The 25,476-nt window shown below is 42.3% G+C and overlaps 1 protein-coding gene across 11 annotated transcripts in view; it reads left to right on the forward strand.

The window, feature by feature from the left end:
• The window catches only part of PHF21B (PHD finger protein 21B), a 188,700-nt gene that overhangs the window by 135,630 nt on the left and 27,594 nt on the right, over positions 1-25,476 (forward strand). For all 11 annotated transcript variants that reach the window (XR_014564192.1, XR_014564193.1, XR_014564194.1 and 8 more), the window contains 2 exons: positions 14,997-15,089; positions 24,044-24,397. Coding sequence is in view for 7 of the 11 variants with exons in the window: in XM_083738787.1 (XP_083594913.1) it covers positions 14,997-15,089; positions 24,044-24,397 (447 nt within the window). In the remaining 4 variants the exon portion in view is untranslated. The remainder of the gene's footprint in view (positions 1-14,996; positions 15,090-24,043; positions 24,398-25,476) is intronic.

Genomic DNA, 25,476 nt, shown 5'->3' on the forward strand with positions numbered 1-25,476 from the left:
GCAGAAAACAACCTTTCTCCCTCCTCTATGTGACATCCTTTTATATATTTGAACATGGCTATCATATCACCCCTTAACCTCCTCTTCTCCAGGCAAAACATGCCCAGCTCCCTTAGCCGTTCCTCATAAGGCATCGTTTCCAGGCCTTTGACCATTTTGGCTGCCCTCCTCTGGACACGCTCCAGTTTGTCAGTGTCCTTCTTGAACTGTGGTGCCCAGAACTGGACACGGTACTCCAGGTGAGGTCTGACCAGAGCAGAATACAGTGGCACTATTACTTCCCTTGATCTAGATGCTATACTCCTATTGATGCAGCCCAGAATTGCATTGGCTTTTTTAGCTGCCGCGTCACACTGTTGGCTCATGTCAAGTTTGTGGTCAACCAAGACTCCTAGATCCTTTTCACATGTACTGCTCTCAAGCCAGGTGTCACCCATCTTGTATTTGTGCCTCTCATTTATTTTGCCCAAGTGCAATACTTTACATTTCTCCCTGTTAAAATTCATCTTGTTTGTTTTGGCCCAGTTCTCTAATCTGTCAAGGTCGTTTGAAAGCACACCAGTACAAGCAGATAAATAGGTACCATTGTGGCAGGAAGGTAAATGATGTTCCGTGTGCTCTAGCACTCATCACAGTCTTCTGTGAACCAGTAGTCATGCTGGCCACATGACCCAGAAAGCTGTCTGTGGACAGACTCCCTTGGCCTGAAAAGCGAGATGAACGCAGCTGATTTTCACTGGACTTAACTGTCATGGGGTCCTTTACCTTCACCTTTACAGAGAAAGAAACAAAACTGTATTCAGTGCAGTCCCTTAAAGTTCCATTTGCATGGGTTCAGAACAAAATCAGTTGGCTTTCTTAATTCAAGAGGACAGTGATTTGTGTCGGGAAGTTGCAAATACTTCCATGATGAAATAATCTAGTACTTTTTTTTCCTGACAGTGGTTTTAAACCACAGCTCTTAAATTAACAGTTACAGAAGTGTAAGAGTGAAGGTGGAATGGGCGTGTTTTCCCCCATGAAGCATTTTATACTCAAAAACAAAACACATACCTAAAAGGAAACCCCATAAACAGAAAGTTAGGATTCTTCTGCTCAAATGAATCCTAGGAATAGCTCTTCATTGTGTTGGTGCCAATCAAAATAACCCCCATGGAGAGCTTTGATTCACTCCAGAAAATAAAAGAGCCCTCTTTAAAATGGTAATGCACTGCAGCTGTTTCATTGTACTTGGAGGTTGTTTTATGCCTCATGTAAATTGCCAGGCTAGCATTCATGAAAATGTCAATGTTTTTAAAAGTTAGCTCTGTTTACAACTCTGGAGGCAATGACAGAAGGGGAATAAATCAACTATATGAAGACTGATTCTGGATGGCTGGAATCTCTAGTAATGCTAAGATGCACCAGCCTTTTGGTTTGTGGCAGGGTGGGGAATCTCTTGAGCATGATCCAGTCATGCACATACACTTTTAGGCTGCAATCCTATTCGTGATTGTTCAGATGTTAACTCCAGTACGTTTAGTGGGACTTACTTCCAGATGAATGTGTACAGCATTTCAGCCGATTGATTTGGATAAGTTTATTGATCACATTTAAATCTTTCCCACTGAAAATAACTTGTTAGATGAACCCTCCCCCACCTCTTATTAAGAGCAACAGAGAATGAGATATTCTTATCCTTATTATTCTTATTTGAATTTATATACTGACCTATACCCAGAGGTCTCAGGGCAGTTCACATAAAAATATCACAGCATATAAAAGCAATAACCTAATAATGCCCCCCCCCAAAAGAGCCACATTTTAAAAGGATAAGGGATGTTGATCAGGTCAACCAAAGGCCTGGTTAAAAAGGTGTATAATGATGGTGCCAGGCGAACTTCCCTGGGGAGAGCATTCCATAGACAGGGAGCCACTGCAGAGAAGGCCCCGTTCTCGTGTTGCCACCCTCCGACCTCTCGAGGAGGAGACACATGTAGGAGGGCTTCAGAAGATGATCTCAGGGTCCAGGTAGGTTCATATGGGAAGAGGCGGTCCTTGAGGTATTGCGGTCCTGAGCCATTTAAGGCTTTATAGGTCAAAACCAGCACTTTGAATTGGGCCCAGTGCAGTCAAACCAGGATCGGTGTAATATGCTCAAGACTGTCTTGCTCCGGTGAGCAACCTGGCCACTGAATTCTGCACCAGCTGAAGTTTCCAAACTGTCTTCAGAAGCAGCCCTACGTATAACACATTGCAGTAATCTAACCTTGAGGTTATCAGAGCATAGACAACAGTAGTTAGGCTATCCCTGTCCAGATAGGGGCGTAGCTGGGCCACCAGTGAAGCCGATGGAAGGCACTCCGGGCCACTGAGGCCACCTGAGCCTTGAGTGACAGCAGAGGATCCAGGAGTACCCCCAAGCTACAAACCTGCTCCTTCATGAGAAGTGTAACCCCATCAAGAGCAGGCAACCTCCCACCCATCTGGTCTAGGGAACAGTGCCTCCGTCTTATCTGGATTGAGCTTCAGTCTGTTGGCTCTCATCCAGTCCATTACCGAGGCAAGACACTGGTCCAGCACTTCCACTGCCTCACCTGCAGATGCAAAGGAGAAATAGAGCTGACTGTCATCAGCATACTGCTGACAACGTACTCCAAACCTCCGGATAACCCCACCCAGCAGTTTCATGTAGATGTTAAACAATGTGGGGGGATAGGATTGAGGCCTGCGGAACCCCAAATTGAAGGTTCCACAGTGCTGAAAAGCATTCCCCAAGTAACACCCTCTGGGAACAACCATCTAAGTAGGGAGAGTCACTCCAGAAGAATACACAATTTTCAGAAATGAAATTTGGAATTTCCCTGGTTGCCTTAATTTTATTGAAGAAGAAGAAGAAGAAGAAGAAGAAGAAGAAGAAGAAGAAGAAGAAGAAGAATACTGCCCTTCATCTGTAGATCTCGTGGAAAAAGGAAAAAAACAAATCAATGATCCCCCTCCCCTTATCCAGTAGAGGCCATATACCTGCTGGAGATGTTGTAAGGCATTTGAATGATTCATAACTGGAATGATGAACCCTGGGTGCATTTTGGGGGAATTGCAGACATTTCTACTAACTTTCTTTTCTAAGATTTCTTTTGAAAATAGAGGCATGGTGGAAGAAACACCAATCCTGATTCAGCAGTAGTGTGTTAAATGGCTTTGGTTCTGAAGCTCTACAATGGTGTTGAAAAACATATTTAAGTTAACTGGACAATTGTAGTGGAAAACAGACTTTGGGGTACTTGAGAGCCAAAAGGCAGTATCTAAATTATTTTATAAATAAATTGAATTACAATCTTCTGTTTAAATTTCATTTTAACACATTACTAGCCGATAAGCTACATACAAGCTACATAGTGCATGTTATAATCCTCCATGTTTTACAATACTCTGTGCTTTTAAATTTTACTTATTTATTTTCTTAAATTTATACCCCTCTTGATTGTTAAGAAAAACCTCAATGCAGTTTACAAAAGGATAAAAACAATAACTTCGAGAGAGAAAACCACAACCTGCTTTTAAACATACAAAAGTTAAAATACTAAAACAGGTTAAAATTACCTCAGCTTTCTAAGCATCTGGGTAGGCTTGTCTAAAGAAGAATGTTTTAGCAGGCACCAAAAAGAGCACATTACTGCTTGATCTCAATAGGTAGGGCTCAATAGTGTGTGCTGACATACTAAATGATCAAGTCCTTAGAAATGTGGAACCGGTATTATGTGGCACCTGTAGTAGTGTCCATTATAAATCAAAAGCAGCCTCATCAGACTATGAAACTGAGCAGGAGGAGGATGGACATGGAAAAGCTTCAGTCTGGGAGTTGCCTTGTACAATTTATGTCACAGAACAAACCACCTGTTCACTACATAGGCAAGTACGATGGGGCAGACAAAATGCAGTACAGTGGTACCTTGGTTTACGAAATTATTCCATTCTGGAAGTCCGTTCTTAAACCAAAGTGTTCTTAAACCAAAGCGTTCTTAAACCGAAGCGTGCTTTCCCATAGCAGCGGGGGACTCAATTTACAAATGGAACACACTCAGCATGTTCTACTTCCAAGGCAAATTTCACAAACCAAAACACCTACTTCCAGGTTTGCATTCTTAATCCAAGTTGTTCATAAACTAAGCTGTTCTTAAACCAAGGTACCACTGTGCTGAGATGCTGGGTGATAGTTGTTCAGAGATACATTGCCTAATTGAGGCTTGGTAGAGGCATTAAACCAGTAAAAGAGAGAGATCCCAGGGTGTTTGTTGAGAGTTTGGCAATTCTTTCATGGAAACCGATTTAGATTGTATGGTTATTGACAGCAGCATCTTTGCAGACAAAGAATGGAAGTGTAAAGTTCTGTACAATTCCTTTGTTGAGGAGAACTGTACCTCATTTGAACCACAGGGAAAATTGCATCTCTTCTGTATGCCAAGAATGGTAGTGATAAAAATGCTAACTTAAAGTACCTGAAGAAAAATGTTCAACTGTTTTCAAGGCTTATGGTGAATCATGACTGTGGCTATTAACTAAGCAATTCTTTAAATATGGGAACTGACCTTTTCTTAGGGTGCTCTCCACTTTTGGTGATGAAGTAGCTAGTGTCACTTTTAGCAAGGAAGCACATATGATCAGAATCAACCGATCTATTGAAGTTACTGAGATACCATTGTGTACAAGGGAGCAACTCCTACTCATGCTTTGAGTCACACAAGCCATGCAGAGAGTTGCCTTTGACATTTTCCAGCTTCATATCTGCAAAAACATCATGGAAGCATCTTGACAGGTTGATCATAATATTTCCATCCTCGGCTCCCAAAGGGGTTTCCTGCCCATGTTCTCGGATATTGGGAACGCTACTCAAAAGCTCCTGGGGTTCCAGCCCAATCCCAGAGACAGTAATGGCGGTCGCAGAAGCTGTAGGGGCCACCACAGCCCCACTCGGTTGTGTGCTGCTGTCCCACTGGAATACACAAAGCCTTGAGATGAGAGCAGAGCTCCTGAGGGAAGGAGGACCTGAAACAGTGTACTATACTATAAAGTGTACTATACTATACTATAAAGCAGTGGTCCTCAAACTTTTTACTCTGGGCCACATTTTCAGAAGAAAAAATTGCTTATGCCACACTGAATTTTGAAAGAAGAGGAAACCACTCCTAGCAGAGCTTGATAGCGCACAACTATTTTATCATATCATCACAGGACACAGAGAAATTATGAAACAATGGAGCTACATATGAGCATGAATCATTCCCAAAATGTAATAACGGTTGTAACTTGGATCCCTGACGCCTTGCAACCCGAACATTTTGGCTCCCAAATGCTCCCAAACCCAAAAGTAAGTGTTCTGGTTTGCGAACGTTCTTTGGAAACCAAATGTCGGACGCAGCTTCCGATTGGCTGCAGGAAATGCCTACAGCCAATCGGAAGCCGCGCCTTGGTTGCTGAATGTTTTCGGAAGTTGAGCAAACTTCTGGAATGGATTCCATTCAACAACCAAGGTATGACTGTATAAACGAGCCTCTTACATATGTACGCAAACTCAATGAGAGAAGCAAGCTTGCTTTGGCCAGGTCATCTTATTTATATAGATCTAATTTGAAACAAACGAGGTCTCATCTCTTCAACACTTTCTCTTTTCTGATCTTTCATATTTGTCAGAGTTGAAAATCCCCATTCCCAACAATAAGCCACGGGGAACTGTAAAAGAATAGCTAGCTGTGATGGAATTTGTGATATAATCAGCTAATGCTCCTGAAGAGAGGCGTGGATATTATACTACACTACACTGAAATGTTTGAATGTTTCTTTGATTGCCCTTGAATCTTCTTTCCACACGTTTTGAGAACCACTGCTGTAAAGAATTTCAACCCTCAATAGACTCCAAATTAGTATTGGAACAACATAAATCTTAACATATCAAAAGTATTTAAGTAGAAAGCAAACTACAGTGGTACCTCTGGATGCGAACGGGATCCGTTTGCATCCTGAGCAGAACGCAACCCACGCGTGTGCGGGTCACAATTTGCCGCGCATGCACATGATGTCATTTTGAGCGTCTGCGCGAGCAGCGAAACCTGGAAGGAACCCGTTCCATTACTTCCGGGTCGCTGCGGGACACAACCTGAAAAGATTTAACCTGTAGCTACTTTAACCTGAGGTATGACTATATACATAAGATTGAATAGTAACATGGAAACTTTCAATCCAAAAATTAGCAAATAATCGTGTTTCTATAAATTTATCAGTTTGAATTTTGCTTAATCAGATTCCATAAGTCTCCATGGGTGGATCAACCTTACTCCTATGTAAGGAGTACATAGGGGAGTTGGGAACTATCACCACCAAATCAAACCTTGCCAAGAAAAGAAAACTTACAGAAACATGTTCCTTTGTAAACTTTGGAAATGAAAATTTCCATGATAATATTTAACTTTATGTCCTGTGAAAATGCATAGTTTGCTTTTTATTTAAACCCCTGTACAAGTTATAATATAAGTAATATAAATTGAAAATCAACACACTAAAAAGTTTTCTGTCTGATGCAGATTGCTGTAGTATGTAGCAGATTTATTTTAAATCTTTGAAAACGCCTGGGTTAAATTCTTTTCAGAATTGGGGCCTGAACTGGTGATTTCTTTTAAGAGACATCAATATGTTAGTTAAAACTTGAAAATCATATTCACATTTGTGATAAAGAGGAGGGAAATGTGGCTTTCCACATGAAAAGCTGTGTTTTTCTTCTGTGAATAAAAATAGTTGCAAGGTTTGTGGAAAATAAAGCTTTCAAAACAAAGGGTGATCACTGAGTTCAGTTCCTCAAGTTTTTAAAAGTCAGCTTACATTTAAAGGTTGCATTTAGCACTTGGCATTTATATAAATCAAGTTCAAGGTTGAATTCTGTGTTCGTTGTAAAATGAATGTAGAATGAGTTTTTTTTAATAAAAAAACCCCCACAACAAAACCAAACACCCTGCAATTACTTCAGTGAATATCCATTCAGGTTAAGAATTTTCATCTTTGCTGTTGCCATAGTAATCTGTTCCCCTGTCACTACCACATTACAATCCATTCTGTTTCCAATATTGAACATGTAGCAGACAAAAACATCTTTAAAATAGCTTTAGGTGTCTTTGCAGCAGGAAGCAGTGTTTGCTTGTAGAAATGTATACATACTTTGAGAAAATGATTAGCGGTCACAACATCAGATTTTTACTACAGTTATTCATGAAAGGTAATTTTAACAACCTCATTTTATTTTTACTGTGGGGAAACACCCTCAGAGAAAGCAGATTCATATACCGGTATATATTTTCAGTAGCGGGCTGATAATGAAAAAGTTTGGGTACTAACAGCCCCTTAACCGTTTGGCAGGGAACTGTTTTCTTACACCATTGCTGATTATTATTTGGTGCAGTTTGAGGAGCACACGGCTTTTTCCTTGAAATGGATTAGGTTTAAGCAAAAGAGGCACACTAAAATTTATCTACTGTTGCCTTCAGCCATGATTTGAATGTCCATCTTGTAACTGTAGAGAATACATAATCAGTACTAAGTTATTGCTTTTTTTGCACCTGATACTAAGTTTATTCTTGAAGTAACTGGAAATTTTAGGATGAGGAGGGATTTTTTCCATTGTATTCTGATATCTGTCTTTTTTTATATGTCTGGGTACATTTTTGTATTTGCTTAAATTATAGGAACATTCATAATTTAAAAAACTTGTTGAACTGGGCAGTATTCAGGTGCTCAATTTTTTAATGTCTATGAACAAGTAAGCATGCTGTTGGAAAGAATCATAGAATCAAATGAGTTTTAGTTTACTTTCGCTTTGTTACACAATATAAAACATTTCCTTTATATTCCGTATATTCAGATATTTTGAATTTTTTAAACCTGTAGTTGCTGTCATTTTAGTGTTTTTATCAACTATGGCTGTAATACTGATGTTGAATCAGCTACACTGAACTCACTGGAACTTGCTTCTAAGAAGACATGTTTTGGATCACACTTTGATTTTCGTGCTTTTATGTTTTGTTAGCTGCCCTAGGAGCTGAACTTGTGTTGTGTAAATGTAATAAACAGATAAAAAACAAATTAACCTAGAGTAGCACTCTGACATTTGTGAAGCGTTTGCTTCTTTCCCCTTTCTTGTTCTTTGAGGTATTTGCACTTACTTGAAGGAGCTGGTGCTGTCTATAGCACCAAAGTCCCTTCCTTCCAATTCCAGTACGCTGATGACACCCAGCTCCATTTCTCCTTTCCACCTAAATTCAAGGACTCTGTTCTGAACCTGTGTCTGCCATCAGTAATGGAGCGGATGAAGGGGAACCAATTGAAACTTCAGACAAGGCAAAGGTGCTCTTGGTCACTTGGAAGGCAGAACAGGGAATGGGGATTCAGCCTGTGCTGGATGGGGGAACTGACTCACAGGCTGAAGACTGACTCCCATGGGCTTGCTCCTGAACCCTGAGCATGGATGCTGAGCTCTCTGCCGGAGCCAGGGGTGCATTTGCCCAGGCAAGGCTAGGGTGCTAGCCTTGAGATGTCTGATTTGGGCACAGTGAAACACACCTTTGTTTGTTTGTTTAATGTCTATCCCACCCTTCATCTAAGGATCCCAGTGCAGTTTACAATATAAAAACATAAAAATACAGTAACAAACAAAATAGTAACAAACAAAAACAATACCGCCCCCACCTTAGTTAAAATGGCCTTAGATCAGTGGTGTCCAAACTTTTTTCAAAGAGGGCCAGATTTGATGAAGTGAGGGGCCATGAGGGCCAACCAAAGTTGTTAACCTTTTCTTAGGATTTTACCCCAAAGTTCTTGAGCTTTTTTTAGAATTGAACTTGTTGAGGGTTTTTTTGGATTTTACTCCAGGAAATAAACTGCCACAGGGGCTGGGTTAAACCAACCGGTGGGCCGGATTAGGCCCCCGAAACAGACTTTGGACATGGCTGCTGGCCCTGTTCTTCATGTAAATGATTTCCTGGGGTAAAATCCCCAAAAGCCCTCAACAAGTTCAATCCTAAACTCAACAAGTTGATTGTTGAATTAGCCCAAGGCCTGGGGGAATGTTTTTGCCTAGTGCAAACGAAGGCACCCGGCGGGCCTCCCTGGGGAGAGCCTTCCACAAGCTCTCTAGTTACATCCCGTTTGGATTACTGTAATGCACTCTACGTTGGGCTCCCAGAAACTTCAACAGGCTCAAAGAGCTACAGTCAGACTGCTGACCAGGGCTGGTTACAGGGCATATATTTTGACTCCCTTGCCAGAAGAGCTCCACTGACTACCAGGCAGTTTCCAGGCACAATTCAAAGTGCTGGTTATGACTTACAAAGCACCACACAGCCTAGGTCCACGCTATCTGAAAGACCATATTCCCTCATGTGTACCTGCCCAGGTTTTGAGATCTTCAGGGGAGGCCCTTTTGGCTGCTCCCAGACATATTTGGAACTCCCTTCCTGTGGTCTTTCTTCCGGCAGGTGAAGATTTTCTTATTCCAACAGGCTTTTGGGAATCGACTCCTCTTAATGAAAGGGCTGGTGCTTGTTGTAATTGTATGGTTTTAACATATTTTATAGATAGATAGTTTTAATTATCTTGGCGTTTAATTGTTTTTAAATTATCATTTCCCCTTTATTTTTATCTGGAAGCTGCCTCAAGTTCCTGTTAGGGAAAAAGTTGAGGTATAAATAAATATATGAAAAATATAATGGCAACAACAGGAGGAGGGGAAGGAAATCATGCTGCTGGCACAAGATTGTGGTTAGCAGAGGTCTAAAGGTGTAATGCAGGTTTTTTTAAAAATAACATATTTAGGCAAGGCTCCAAGCTGTTAGTTTCAGCCTAGATATATTTATGTTTTGAAAAATCTTAATTACTTCTTAAAACCAATGTATTAAAATATGTATGGGGGAAATATTTTATATATGCTCCTTTTTTATAGTTTCTCAGTTTTGACATCTGCAGTTTCCAAACAGTTTCTGCTTGGGATTATTTTGACAGTGTCCTCCTGCCCTCCACTCCCATTCCCCCTTCTATCTTTAAAGTGCACGGCAATGTAGACACTTCAAGGGGTCAGTATTGACTGCATGTAGGCTGCAGATAGAGAAGAGATTTGAAGTTATCTTTTGATTTTTATAGTCCTTTTTTATTAAAATGCTTAGTGCCGTAAATGTAGTAATAAGAAACTCATTTATCTTGACGAAAGTGCTGCTATAAACTATTCTGCACTCATAAAATAACCTTTTAAATTATTGTTTCTGCTGGTATCAATAAATTCATACAAAGTGCTTAAAGGTCAGGCGTTGCCAGAAAAATGTCTTTTCAGCTTGTTAATTAAAGGTTCATAAGAATGTGCACAAGTTTGCTCCCTTTGACAAATGTAGAGGAGAGGAAAAATATGCCTATTTTCAGAAACGTAAAACAGAGGTGGAATGGCAGCAAGGAATGACAAAAAAGCCGCAGTTGATGTGACTGACATGAGGGAAGTGCCTACATTAAGGTTGCCAGGTGGTGATAACACTCTCCACTCCCTTCTGGGGATGGGACATGACTTGACGTTCTGTTTGATTGCATTCAGATATTGCCAAATGCTCTCTGAGCTTAAGAATGCCTGTGTAGGTGTTGTGTTCCAGACACCAGATACCTTGGGCAATGATGTCCGTGGAAAGGGGTCAGCAGGACTGCATCTAAGAGTAGCCTGAGATCCAGTCTGAGCAAGGGCACTCTGTAGAGCATCCCGAAGAAGAGGATCTGACACCAGATTGAGGCTGGAGGCTCAGACTTTTTAGATGATGGTGCAGGCTCACCGTGTTAGGCTGCCATGATGGTGCTGTGTAGCTTTTTTCTATATGCATCCCAGGAATTCTTGGGACCAGTGATGGTTGAGAGTATGCTTGTATGTGTGGATGAAAGTGTGTGGGTGTAGATTGATGGAGGTATGGATATGTTAGTGCAGGAATAGTGCATGGGGTGCCAGCTCCCGTCATTCCTGACCATTGGCCATGCTGGCTGGGACTGAGGTCTCACCTTCTGATGGTTCCACTCCGGAAAAGGCATTTGGTTGATAAGAAGTTAGTTGCTTGATCTTTCTGATATATTTAGTGTGCAAGGTACTGTGTAGGTAATGTTCAGTGTTATTGGTGTGTTTGATTTGCTTCTTTCATGATGTTATTGGAGTTCTCTGCCCAGCTCTCTCTGTTCTTTGCTATTAATAGTTTTATTGAGGTACTATTGGTTTTAAATGTGTTAGCTGTCTTGGACATTGCTTATGGAAGGGTGGGGTACAAATTGTTTAAATACTAAACAAGTAAAGGAGGGGGACTGGAGGGGTTCAGTCACACCTACTCAAAAAGAGACGCGCACAAATGCTGGGTGCTCACCTTCTCTCACCCCAGATGGTTCTCCCTTCATGCTGATTTTTTGCTGCTTCTCTGCCCCTTCAAAGTATTATCAATCTGTTGTGTCTGTTATGGACAAATGTAGGACTATAGAACTTATTATGCCTGGGGTGGGGAGATCAACCATAGTGGTACAAAAAAGAAATAAAGGTGATTTGGACTGTGCAGTCATGGTTAGCACTGCACACAGAAAAGGGTTTGTTGCGTTTGCTGTTCTACCAGCAAAAATGATGCTGTTTTCCTGTCTCTAGAGATAGGGTATAATTAAGTCCACATTTCCAGGTGACACCACTCAAAAAAGGACCCTGCAGGAGTTGGTGTGAAGAGCCAACTGGGTCTTATGACTTTGTAATGGTTTTCCTGAATATAATCTCTTCCTTATCCTTTGAGGGAGTGGGATTGAAAAAAGATTATATTTCAAATTTCGGCATGCAGCTTCAGTGTATATTTTCAGAGTGCTGCAGTATAAAAATGGTGGCATCTTATCCCATAATTTTAGTTTTTTAGTGTTGCATTTTGGGCAACTTCAATGCAATGTGGGAGTGCATTAATTCAGAGTTCTGGCCCTTTTGTCTCTCCTCTTTTTCCTTTGACCCTATGTATTGAGGACTTTTGTTTCCTCAATAAAATAAAGTGAGTTAAGCTAACATGTTGCAGCAAAAACTGCTTTGAAATTCTTATGGAAGACTAACTGTATCTGCACTCCCTGTTCTTCATGTAAATAATTTATTTAGTGCTGCCAGAATGCTGACAAATGAATTATTTTGAACGAAATATGAAAAAACTAAATCCCAGCACACAAACTAAATCTAGTTGGCCCAGAAAGCAGCAGCACAGCTTTTCTCTGGTACTAAACTTAAGGAACATCACACCGATATTAGAGCTCTGCTAGGTATCAGTTGGGTTCCGTAAAACATTTAAAATATGGGGTTAAACCCAAAAAATAAACCCTAGACAACCTTGGCAATACCTTAGGAAATGCCTCCTTTACACTTAAGTCTCACCCCTCCCTGAGTTAAGATCTGTAAATGGGCCTCTGAAGTAAGACTAGCTTTGGGGGTAGTGGATCCTTTTTATGGAAATCTCCCTTGTGGGAAGAACACCAAGTCCACTTCATAGATTTTTTTAAAAAACCAACAACAACCAGCAAATACCATTGTCTTCTGTCAGGTTTTGTTACCTACTTCAAGGTATTGTTCTAACCCCTCTGTGTTTACATTGTTTTTATCAGGGGCGAGTCTGAACATGGTGCTGTGTTGGGTATCCCATGTACCAGGTTTCATTGGTTCTCAACTCAAAATACTCTTAGGATTGGATCAAGGCCCTGAGTCCAGTCCAGTTCTAAATGGGGCCCACACACCCCATGATACTATCTGCATCACTGTCTACCTTTTCCCAAACTTACCTCAGTGGAGATTAAACTAGAGAGGGCTTCAGAGCGCCACTCTTCTATCAAGGTGTGAAGATAACATTAAAAATAAAGAGAATGTGGGATTTCCACTTTTGCAGCATTTCATTGTTTCAACGTGGGCTTGCATTGCCTTTGAAAAATTTAAACCATCAAGCTTTAATATTAAGAGGCTGATAAACATTAAGCATGTATCGTTCGGTACTAAAAATTTCATAACTGAAGAATACCATAATTTGTTTTCATTCTCCTGAGAGGCGGCTACAGTACTCTGAACTTCTTCAGGGAAATAAATCGACAATGTTTTCTGAAAGCGTAGGTGACAGGACTAATGATAGCTTCATTGGAAAACACAGCCAGCACTCCTAGTCCACAGATACTAAGAGAAATGAACTTGGCAGTACAATGAAGCTGTCTGGCTGTTCCTATCCCTTTCAGCTCCCCTTTTTTATTATTTTTGGCCTCTGTGTGTGTGTTTAACAAACAAGCAAAGCTTTTTCTGTTTTATAGAGCTAACCCATGGATGCAACTCATGATCGAACAGTTTCTAGAGTTATGAGTTGTGCCAGATAAATGCAACATGGTATTTGGGAAAGGAGGCAACTGAAGAATAGAAAGAGGAGATTTGATGCGTTTTCTGCTTTTTATTAAAACTATTAAATACTGGTAATTTATTCTGATCAGATGTGAAACAAGGAAAGGTGGTATGCATCTCTTAGGGTTGCAGCACACAAAATATTTTTTATGTGGATATCACTTTTGTGTTCTGTGCCATTGCATCAGGTGAATTAACACAAGTCTGTTATGTTGTACAGTGGTACCTCGGTTTACAAACTTAATCAGTTCTGGAAGTCCATTCTTAAACCAAAACCGTTTTTAAACCAAGGCGCACTTTCCCTAATGAGGCTTCCTGCCGCCAGCGCCCTTCCACCATTTGGATTCTGTTCTTAGACCGAGGTAAAGTTCTCAAACCAAGAGACTATTTCCGGTTTTGCAGAGTTTGTAAATGAAATTGTTCTTATACTGGACTGTTCTTAATCCGAGTTACCACTGTATTAGAATACCACAGACACCCACAAAAAATCAGCATTTTCTCCTACAGTGAAACAGACTTATGTGATGTTGTTCTTATGTGTGCAGTACACATATTTTCCTATGTGAAAATGATACACAAAAATTTATACTGTGTGAGGCGGACAAAAAAAAGGTTAAGAATTCAAAATGCAGCATTCCAATGGAAGTAGTATTCGTGTTTTTAAACTACAGTCTCTATCTGAAGGAATCTTTTAAAACATATGCAGTTCAGAAAACCATAAAGTTTGTCTTTCATTTGTCTAATCTGAATCAGCCCTTCTTCTAGGAAACCTATGGTGGCAGGCAGGGGGTTTATTCTTTTTTTGTCATTACATCACCAAGTGAAGCCTGTGGAGCTGGGGCTTTGGATAGAGCCTTCTCAGTGACGGCACTCCAGCTGTGGAGGATCTACGCCCCTGACTGGCACCAACTTTAATTACCGTAGTTTTCAGTGCCAGATAAAAAATGACATCTTCCTCCGGGCCTTTGGAAATGGAGGATGATTTAAAGAAGCCACCTGTTAGCCACCTGGTTTGTCTTAGGAAAGAACAGAGCGAGAGAACTTAACACCGCCATGCTGGTTTTAGAATCAGAGAATTGTAGAGTTGCAAGGGACCCCAAGGGTCATATAGTCCAACCCCCGCAATGCAGAGATCCTGCCCACAGACATCCTTGGGTGACTCGAACCAGCCATCTTCTGATTAACAGCCAAATGCACTGAGCCATAGTGTCACAGAGAGCACCAAAGGTTTCTGTTGACTTTATGGTGTACGGCAGTGGGAGGCCCCATTAGCCAAAGTGGTGCTTCAGGTTAAGAACAGTTTCAGGTTAAGAATGGACTTCCAGAACGAATTAAGTTCTTAACCTGAGGTACCACTGTATTTTTATTGTTGTGACCTTCCCTGGGAGCACTTGATGATAAGGGTGCAATATAATAAAATAAATAAATATTCCTTTTATCTTCCCAACAACCCTATGAAGTAGGCTAGACCCTGAGCAGCGGTAGCTGGCCCAAAGCTGCAGTGAGGCGAAAACAGGCGTGCATGACAACTCTCTTTGGACCATTTCAAATCCTGAAAATTCATTTCTTCTGGCAGGCTTTGGGAACCATTGCAGCTGTGCCGATTACAGTTCCTCAGGTGAGCTCCTTGCAGAGGTTGGCAGGACAAAGACCAGCAGTGCTACCTCAGGTAAAAATACTGTTTTTGTGAATTGTGTGCTTTTATTAATGGGCTGTGTGTTCTGATATTCAGAGAGTAAATAATTTGTTTAGGTACCAGCAAGTCAACCCACTTAATCGTCCGGGCAGCCATACACCCAAGGAAGCAAGATGCAAACACAAATAGTCCTAGCCAATCCTGCATGTGCATAATCACAAATAGTATTTCTGTGTGTGTGTATTAAAGCAAGAAATGTGACTGAAAGCAAACGGGGGCTAACATCATCATCATCAACAACAACAAATGTACACAACAGGCTAGCACAACAAAAATACAAGACTGAGTACGTTTTTAAACACAGAATGAAATAAATCCCATTTGTGCCATGGGTGGGGTGAATCTTAAAGAAGAATATCATTGATAAGCAGAGGGGGGTGGCAGGCTGTTCTTCCTTATCGATGTATGTCATAAAATCAATCCAAACCTCTGCCAATCTTTTACATGGTCCCTTGGAAATATGTAACTGGTTGTTCAACTTTTCTAATAAACCAAGTTCCCAAATTTTGGAATACTAAAAAGAAATACTGCTTCCTTTCAGATCTCTCCAGAAATGAGCCAATGCTAATAATATTCATCTGTCATTCTGGAGAGGGCTGGATTTAAGTGTGCATGTACCCCTGAAGAAAAATTGCTTGGTGTGATTGTCAAGTATCTGAGAGGCCTGAGTCCAGGCCACTTGCCGGCTGCATTTGTCCATTGTAGGTCTTTTGGTAAATCACTTCATTTTCCTAAATCTCTGGCGGTTGTAGAGATGAGAATGGTCAGGCCTTCCTGACTGGAAAGCCATCACTTAAGCAGCAGTTCACTTACTAGTTAATAGAAATGGCCTTACCTTTGCATGTTCTCTGTAGTATGGTTGTGTGACCACTGCATCCACCTTTTCAGTAACGCCTGTGACCACTGGAGAAACACTATGTGCTTTTAATGATCTGTATTGCTGCAGATGGGACGTAGGTGGCACTGTGGGTTAAACCACAGAGCCTAGGACTTGCCGATCAGAAGGTCAGCGGTTCGAATCCCCGCGACGGGGTGAGTTCCCGTTGCTCAGTCCCTGCTTCTGCCAACCTAGCAGTTTGAATGCATGTCAAAGTACAAGTAGATAAATAGAAACTGGTCCGGCAGGAAGGTAAACGGCGTTTCCATGCACTGCTCTGGTTTCGCCAGAAGTGGCTTAGTCATGCTGGCCACATGACCCGGAAGCTGTACGCCGGCTCCCTTGGCCAGTAAAGCGAGATGAGCGCCCCAACCCCAGAGTCGGCCACGACTGGACCGAATGGTCAGGGGCCTTTACCTATCGCTGCAGAGGCAGCAGCCATCTGGGTTTTGGGTGCTTCTTTTTCTGACCTCCTCACATCTCCTGGGCTCATTTCTCAGCAGTGAGGGATAGTCAGACAAGACAACAAAGAGGGGAGGAAAGCCTGAAGTGTTTCATGAGGCCTCATCCTGAAGCATGCAGGTTCAATGGCAGTTCCTTTTGGGAGGTAGGGAGCCTACCCCAGGAGGATTTTCAGACCCCTTTGCCACGCTTACCTGAAAACGATGCAGTTTGCCCTATGCAAAGTCATGAGGATTCACGGCCAAGCAATGTCCTGCTTAGGGCCTCTGCCTCATTCTGGGCTGCAGGGGAAGTTTGGATGCATCTCTCCATGTATGGCAGGAATGTAGCTCACAACTGTCAGCATAGGCTCCCCACAATTTCAAATATGGTGGTAAGTGGTTGAGTGATGATCAGCGCATGGCAGGCTTTAAGAGCATCGTTTCTCAACCTGTGAGTTGTGACCTGCAAGAGGGTGACTGGCTTTATAAGTAAACCCAAATATTACCGTATTTTTCGCCCCATAGGACGCACCGGCCCATAGGACGCACCAGGTTTTTTGGGGGGGAAATAAAGAGGAAAAAAATTATTTCCCCCCCAGGCGCTTGTGGGGCCGGCAGCGGGGAGAAGCGCTCTTCTCCCCGCCGCCCGCCTGCAGATCAGGTCCGGGGACAGAGGGAGGACACGCTGCGCCTCCCAGCTGTCCCCGGAGCTTGCTGTCCCCCCCCCAGGTGCGCTGCGCTAAGCCCGAAGCTTGGGGCGTGCGGAGCTCAGCGCGCCCCAAGCTTCTGGGTGCCGGCAAGGTCTCCGCTAGCCGTGGGAGAGCCGCGCGGCTGTCCCAAGGCTAGCGGAGCGCTGCGCTAATCCCAAAGCTTGGGGCGCGCGGAGCTCAGCACGCCCCAAGCTTCTGGGTGCTGGCAAGGTCTCCGCTAGCCCTGGGAGAGCCACGCAGCTCTCCCACGGCTAGCGGAGCGCTGCGCTAATCCCAAAGCTTGGGGCGTGCTGAGCTCAGCGCACCCCAAGCTTCTAGGTGCCAGCAAGGTCTCCGCTAGCCTTGGGAGAGCTGGGTCTCCCACAGCTAGTGGATAGCTTCCTGAAGCCTGGAGAGCGAGAGGGGTCGGTGCGCACCGACACCCCTCGCTCTCCAGGCTTCAGGGAAAGCCTGCATTCGCCCCATAGGACGCACACACATTTCCCCTTCATTTTTGGAGGGGAAAAAGTGCGTCTTATAGGGCGAAAAATACGGTAATCCCTTAACTGCTATGTTTTTTTGTTTGTTTATAAACTCACATCCAACATTTCATCATGCAGGTCTATGAGCAGCTCACTTTAATAAAATATTGCAGAAATTTAAAACATAAGTTAAAGCTACAAAATTTAGAATCTCAAGAATTTAAAAGAAGAAGAATCAGTTGGTTCTGAAAATACCTTTGGTGGAGTTTTACTAGTACAGTGGTACCTCGGGTTACATACGCTTCAGGTTACATACGCTTCAGGTTACAGTCTCTGCTAACCCAGAAATATTACCTCGGGTTAAGAACTTTGCTTCAGGATGAGAATAGAAATCATGCGGCGGCGGTGCAACAGCAGCAGGAAGCCCCATTAGCTAAAGTGGTGCTTCAGGTTAAGAACAGTTTCAGGTTAAGAACAGACCTCCGGAACGAATTAAGTACTTAACCCGAGGTACCACTGTATTCTACTAGCTAGCCACTTCTGCATTTATAGTTCCACTGCCACTCTTAAAACCGTGGCCACTTTTGTAGCAACTTGTGCCAATACATTGAAGGTTCGGCATAGGATCAGCTCCCTAATAGCCCCTTAGTTAGCAATGGCAAGGATTGTCAGAAGGAAATGTGGGTTGCAATGAAGGTTCAGTCTTTAGAGGAGGCTGTAAGATCTTCTCTAACAATTAGTTTTGGGTCGTAGAGCCTGTTTGTATGATAACGAGCAATTCCTTTTCATAAGATGTCAAGGGAAAATATTGTGGCTAATTAGATTCCAGTCATAACAAGTCATACAAGAGGTACATTCTTTTAACATTCAGTTAGAAGTTTTGCGCTTGTATTCAAGACTTAGGTCTGGACCCTTTGTAGCAATCTGAGACATCTGCATCAGTGGTTATAAAAAGCCGGACTATTTCAGTTGTAGTTCCCTTCCTATGAGTTGCCTTGCTTAGAAAATTTCACATGGGCATTTCTTTGGAGTCTTTTGAGTAATTGGTAAAAATCAACCTCTTTAGAAAAGCTTTTATATCTTTGAGGACAGTGGATGACACTGATATTGATGTTACCTGGCTTTTTGGTTCTCACCATGTTCTGTAGGTGTGATGTTTTGCTCTAATGTGTAGATTAAACATACTTACCCCCATGAGAATATATAATAGGCTGATTTTGAAAAGATAGACATTCTAATGTAAATAGATGTTGTGATAAACCATGGCTTACCAGGCATAAATGGATCTCATCCACTTTGTTCTTCCCTAATAGATCTGGGGTGAAACAAACCACAATGCCTGATTTAGTGTTAATAAATCATGGTATGTACCCAAGTTTGTACGTTCACGTTTGAGTAAAACAAACCACAGTCTGTGGTTTAGACAGGATCCTGAGTGGAGGATCATGGTTTCATTCCTCTGCATGCTAGAAGCCCATATAAGTAGATTCACATAAAACCATTAACTGTAGTTTACTGTGATGTGTGAATTGAGCCAATTCTCTGCAGCTATACAGGACATGCCCCTCCATAGAAACAAACAAACAAACAAACAAACAAACAAACAAACAAAAGCTCAGTTTAGGAAAGCTCTGCTTCAAATATGCTCTTTCCTGCTGGGCATCAAAATATAGATATCGTTGAGATTTTGATTATTTTCAGCTTTTGAGGCATCAAAACAAATTGAGCTACAACATACTATGTTTGAAATCATTATATACATAAATTCAATAGAGGTTTGACATCTGTCATATACTAATGAAATGATACTTTGCTTTCTCCAGAAAAGCAAAACCCACACTAATTGCATTATGTTCAGCAGTTGTAAGAACACATTTCTATTTATTGCTGTCCCTTCTCTCCCAGTCCTTATGATGCCCTCCTGGGGTATATACAGTGGTGGAGCTTCATGCTCCAGAACCAGGGGCGGAGAGCGGGCGAAGACAGGGCTGGCACGCGTCCTGGGGGTGGGACGTGCTGCCCAAAGGGGCGTGGGGCATGTCCTGGGGGCATGGCGCACTGACTGTGGGGGCTGTGCGCCCAGCATGGGGGGGCAGCCGCGATGGAACCCCGCTGGGATCATGCTGCCAGGGGTGGGGTGCTCCCCCCCACCCCCTCTTCCTCCACCAGTGGGTATATAGGGTGCCACTTACCATATATACTCAAGTATAAGCCGACCTGAATATAAGCCAAGGCACCTAATTTTAGCACAAAAAAACTGGGAAAACTTATTGACTCGAGTATAAGCTGGTTCACCACACCACAAACCTGGTGGTGGTGGCAACAACAAAGGAAGAACAAGCAGCCCAAAAGGGCTCCTTTCTCGGTGCTCATCCCTCCGCCGCCGCCTCTGCCGCTCGCAAGAGCAGGTGTAGGAGCCGTGGTTGGGAGAGGCGCAGCGCAGCAAGAGGCGGGCGGCGGCGGAGGGACGAGCGGCGAAAAAGGGCTGCTTTTGGGCCGCTCGTCCCTCTGCCGCCGCCACCCGCCTCACTCGAGTATAAGCCAAGGGGGGCCTTTTCAGCATAAAAATGTGCTGAAAAGGTCTGCTTATACTCGAGTATATATGGTAATTTGTTTTACCTATGGGGCCTGTTCCAATAGGAAGGAAGAAGGATTCTAATTTTGCAGTGAAATTAGATGTTAGGAGAGAATCAGTGTGCAAACCCAAGGGCTCTTCATTTAATTCCCATCTGTGATTTGGCATCACATCTAAACTCAGCCTGAAAGTTGATGTTAGTAAGAAGTAATTAATAATATAAGAGGATACCATATAACACAATTTTATCTAGGAATAAAATTTTGTTGGATTGCCAACTTTCTGTTATCAAAGTGTTTGGGACTTGTGCCTGTTGCTGTAGCACCAAGCTCTCTTGGTGTGTAAGAAATATTTGTCTGACCTCCTAATCGTAGCAAATAATTTCTTCCAGGAATGGTAATGGTTGGTGCTATGTACTTAACCTGTACTTTGTATTTTATCATCATCTAGCACATTTTTGCAGTATATACTGCTTAGCATTTTTTCTGTATTTTTTTAAAAATAAAAAACTCTAATCCTTTAATTGTCTGTTTTAATGCTTAATGTTTTGCTGGAGAATGTGGAGATTAAAGCAGTGTGTGGGATAATGGTTTCTTGTTCTATGTTCTGTCAGAGGTTCATTTCTTGTGGCCTGTAGGCAACTGTTTAATTGTTTCTTTAACTTGTGCATTGGGCACAGTTAGAAAGGCAGTATTATTTTTTATTTGTAAAAATGAATTAACTTCCACATTAAGTTAGTTTGATATTAGGTTAGGGCAGAAGCCTGTGAGGGCTACGTAATTCTGCTGAGTTATCACAAGGGGGCAGAAAAGACCCAGTGTTCCCTTAGCTTAATCCTTCATTTTGAATAAGAACACTTAATTTGGCATTGTTTAACACTGGTATGAAAGCATGCTATGTACATTTAGTATACAGTGGCACATGGTGAAATGCTGTGCATTAAAACAGGCTACAACAAAAGTAACTTTAAGTCAAACCTAATTGCAACGCTCACAGTGCTTTGCTATAAATGCAGCTTAATGCAGAATTAATTGTTCTATTATCTCTAATGGAATTTTAAATTCATACTATAATGCACCGAGGCAAGGAAGTCAAAGGTTAAGGCTTCCATGCTGACTATGAGGGCAGGATTTGATTGTTTGGCACATTCCTGATATGTCACATATAAACTGAACTCTGCCTTTGCTCTACACTCAGCCAAGATTTTTTGCCATTGATTTTTATTATTTATATAGTGCTTCTTTAATAGAGTTTCACAAGCAAAAAAAGACAAGCTCTTATCTCCAGGGATCTTGGAATCTACATGTTGGCAGTAGGGAAGACAGTCAAGCGAAGGAAGAGCAGAAAGGTGTAGAGGTTTGAGGAGGGAGTCTTATTTATTAAATGGGCAACAGGAGAAAATAAGAAAAGTCATTTAAGAGAGGAGCTGTCCGGTGCCTTTGAACAGTAGAACTGTATGAGACAAAGTTGAGAGCACGGACATAGTGGGAGATAAAATAGGAAAAACTGTGGCAAGAAGTTTGGTGGTAAGGATAACACAAAATTAATAAAGAGTGACAGCCTGTGGATGCCACCATCTTTTTATTTTTACCATGCCAAAGCCGTTTTTGGGCGATGGGTTACTGGAATCACCTACCTGCTGTAGTGTTAGGCCACTGCAAAATGGCCCTCCAGATGCATGGTGGCCTGGAACATCATCTTTTGCTTATTTTCTTCAAGCTTCAGCAGTTGAAAGCTGCCTTTGCTTGCTGAAATTCAAAGCCTTTGGGGTAATGACACGGACAGCTGTTTTCAATACCAGATTATTGGGAAATGACAGGGCTGAGAGCTTTATTCCCAAAGAATGGGAGTGCAAGAACTGACAAGTGCAATATGGCAGCTGGAATGGCAGGAATAGAAGTTGAGCTAACTATGTAACACATTAAATTATTTATGCTTAATCTTGAGGCGATGCTTAACACATTGTTAATTTAGAGCCATGTTGACAGGATGGCATTAATTACACCAGTAGAAGGTATCATATCATCAGAATGCTGTCCTTGGAGACCTTCATTTTAATGTCTCATTTGTAGAATGCAGGCTGCTGCTGCTGCTGCTGCTGCTACTTCTTGGCACATTCTCAAATTTTGGCAAAGTCCCCCGTTTCTGGAAAGCCATCTTGCATTAAAGACTCCTAACTCCAGCGGTCTCAGAAGTGGCTTGTAACTTGCAACAAATAAAAAGTGAAATTTACTGCACTTCAAACCAAAGCAATCTGCTTTTTGTCATAAACTCACAACATACACAAAGGAAAGATCTTTGCTTAGTATCCTTCAAGGCTTGAGACTTATGGCTTAACGGGTGGGAGAAATCCTGCAGCTGATTTGTACATTCGTGAAGATCAAGTTTTAAATTCATTCCTAGACCATATAACTTTTAAGTGGCAGGAATGGGAGACAATGTCTGGATGCTTCCCCAGGTGGAAAAATCTCAGTGAATTAGCAGAACTTATCAGTGAGATAAAGGCAATCTTCTCTTAGATATGCTGGTTTTCTGTGGGCAAGGAAACTCTCCTCTTCCCCACAGTGAGGAACATTCAGATTGCTTGTAGGTCAAGGCAGGAGCAGAATTGGTGCTTTCAGGAGCAATAGAAACTCAAGATCTGATGGGATGAGCAGAGTTTGGAATAGGTGTATTTCTGGCTGAGCATGGGGTCAGCCAGGGCCACGCCAGCTGAAGTCACTCATCCCGGCTCAGCCAGAGATACACTGGCATATGTCCTCCATCCCAGCTCAGCAGGAGCTCATCCCGCTCAGCCAAGGCTGGGGTAAGTCATGGACAGTATAGTGGAGGGGGTGGGAAAGGGCAGGAGGAGACTTACCCCTATTCTAAACTCTCTTCAGCTTAATCATATGACCAGTGAACACAGCAGAAATTGCACTGGCAGAAAGGGTGCTGTAAGTCAAACTATTTTAAACTATTTTCCCTCTACCAGATTTGGGGGCTCAGCCAGCAGTACCCCTGCTTCTGAACGGAACTTGGGACAGGGGTAGATTATGCCAGAATAATTTGTCCCATAGTTTGGATTGCTGTGCCCGTGTGCGATTGGAGAGGATACTGCCTGAACCATAATCTCTAAAAACCAAACTGAATGTGACACAGAGTTCCCTGTCTTACTTAGCTTTAGTAAGATCGCTGTGGTCAAGAATAGCAGTGCCTAGGTGGGTGGTTGACTTATTATTATTAAAATTTCTATATTGCCCTTCATCCGAAGATCACAGGGCAATTTACAATATAAAAACACAAAAATACACACTATAATAGCAAAAGCAAACATAGGTTTAAAGGCATAGATTGCTCTTCTCCCAGGCCTTTGGCTAATAAAACAATATTTTCATCTGGCACCTAAAGCTATGTAATGCAGGCACCAGGTGGGCCTCCCTGGGAAGAGAGTCCCACAAGCAGGGTGCCAATGCAGAAAAGGTCCGCTCTCGTGTTGCCACACTCTGGACCTCTTACAGAGGAGGTACGTGAAGAAGGGCCTCAGATGACGATTGCAGGGGCCATGGGGAAAGGCAGTCCTTGAGATTTTGCAGTCTTGAGCCGTTTAAGATTTTATCGGTCAAAACCAGCGCTTTTAATTGGGCCCGGAAACTATTTGTAGGAAAAAAGCACGGTTGAAAGGGATTGAGCACTCCTCCCCAATTTCACTTCCTGAATCAAAGTAGTAACTCTGTGCTGCTGCTGCTGCTGCTGCTGCTGCTTTAATATTAAAAACAACCACAACCACTGCCATGGGCCCAGATCACCTGCACTATCTCTTAGGGTTTTCTTCCCTATTCTTTTAAAACTGAATTGAACATTGTCTTTTCTTCCCTGCAGGTTAGGCCAAAGACCCTGATTCCAGACAGCCTCCCTATATCTCCATGCAGAGACCAACCTTCCAAACAACCTTCTGCGTTCCAAAAGGCAACTGTAGTCAGCATCAAAAACCCCACACCCGCCCTTCCCACTGCCAATAATACTGTTAGCCATGTACAGACACCCAACAGCCAGTCACAAAGTGTCACTGAGTCTACAACAACTGTGTCAGCGCCCCTGAGCACCACAGGTGTGGCCTATGCCATAATCTCCACATCCCCCAACGATGCAGCTCCTATCAACACCAGTGCCACTGTTTCAGTGGTCAATGAGGGCATTAAAGTGCAACCACTCCTCATCAGCGCTGACAGCAAGGTAAGTTTCATTATTGAACTGCTGTTCTTATTGCAGGTTTACTAACTGCATGAAGGGCACAGGTCTGATATATTTAGCTGCATTTCAAAAACTATGCCTTTTCCCCACCACTCTTCTAGTGAAAGTACAGGAAGCTGTGTGAACTCTTCAGGAAACACATGGAAAATAATAGCTATTTAAATTATCCATGTACTAGTGCAGTATTGGATGTTTGTTTTGGGAGACAAGATGATAGAAATATCAGAGACCAGCTCTATAGCTATAGGCTTGGCTATTTGGTTCAAATGTATAGGGTGTTGTGCTGCTTTGTGGGCATGGTTCCCCTGTCAGCTCAAAATGCTGCAGGCACAATAGGCAGAATTCTTCCCGGGGTCTAGATACTAAACTTAGCCATTGCATCTCTTGTGCATCATCCTTAGTCCTTCTGTAGCTCCCTTACTTTATGTACCATATATTCCCTTATGACCTTAATGTTTCTTCAGAGCTCACCATCTGAGTAACTCAGTTTTGTGTCAGTTTTCCAACACAAATGTGCCTTTCTCAAGCATTTTTCTCACCTTCCTTTTAGATTTCTCTTTCTCAATACCCTTCCTTCAGCCCAATTGCCCATGGTTTCATTCTTGCAATCTGGCTTCAGTATTCACCTTTCCCTTTGTGAAGTTTAATTTCAGCTAGTCTGACAGCTTTCCTTTCTGCATTTTAAGCTAGACTGCAAAGTATTTAGTTCTCTGAGCCCCAGAACATGCTGTACCTCAACATCAGCTCAGTCAATCAGTTGCACAATGTAGATTAATATATATATAACAACAGTATCTTTTTTCACAAATTTCCCTTAGGTTGTTAACATAGAAAGTCAAACTTTTTAAATCAAACAATTAATTACTTCAATATAATGGTTGATTTTCAACTTTACACTCCTGAAGGCAGCATCAAGTAAAAGTTTAAACCAGTGAAATCAAGTAAAACTATACAACAGTAAAACAATAACAATTTCTGTATTTCCCTCCAAGGGAATAGTGGCTGATTACCAGTGAGTGAAAATATTGTTCTGCCCTGTGGTGGGACCCCATAATCAGGCC

Source organism: Podarcis gaigeae, assembly GCF_964106915.1.
Source record: "Podarcis gaigeae genome assembly, chromosome: 5".
NCBI lineage: Eukaryota > Metazoa > Chordata > Lepidosauria > Squamata > Lacertidae > Podarcis > Podarcis gaigeae.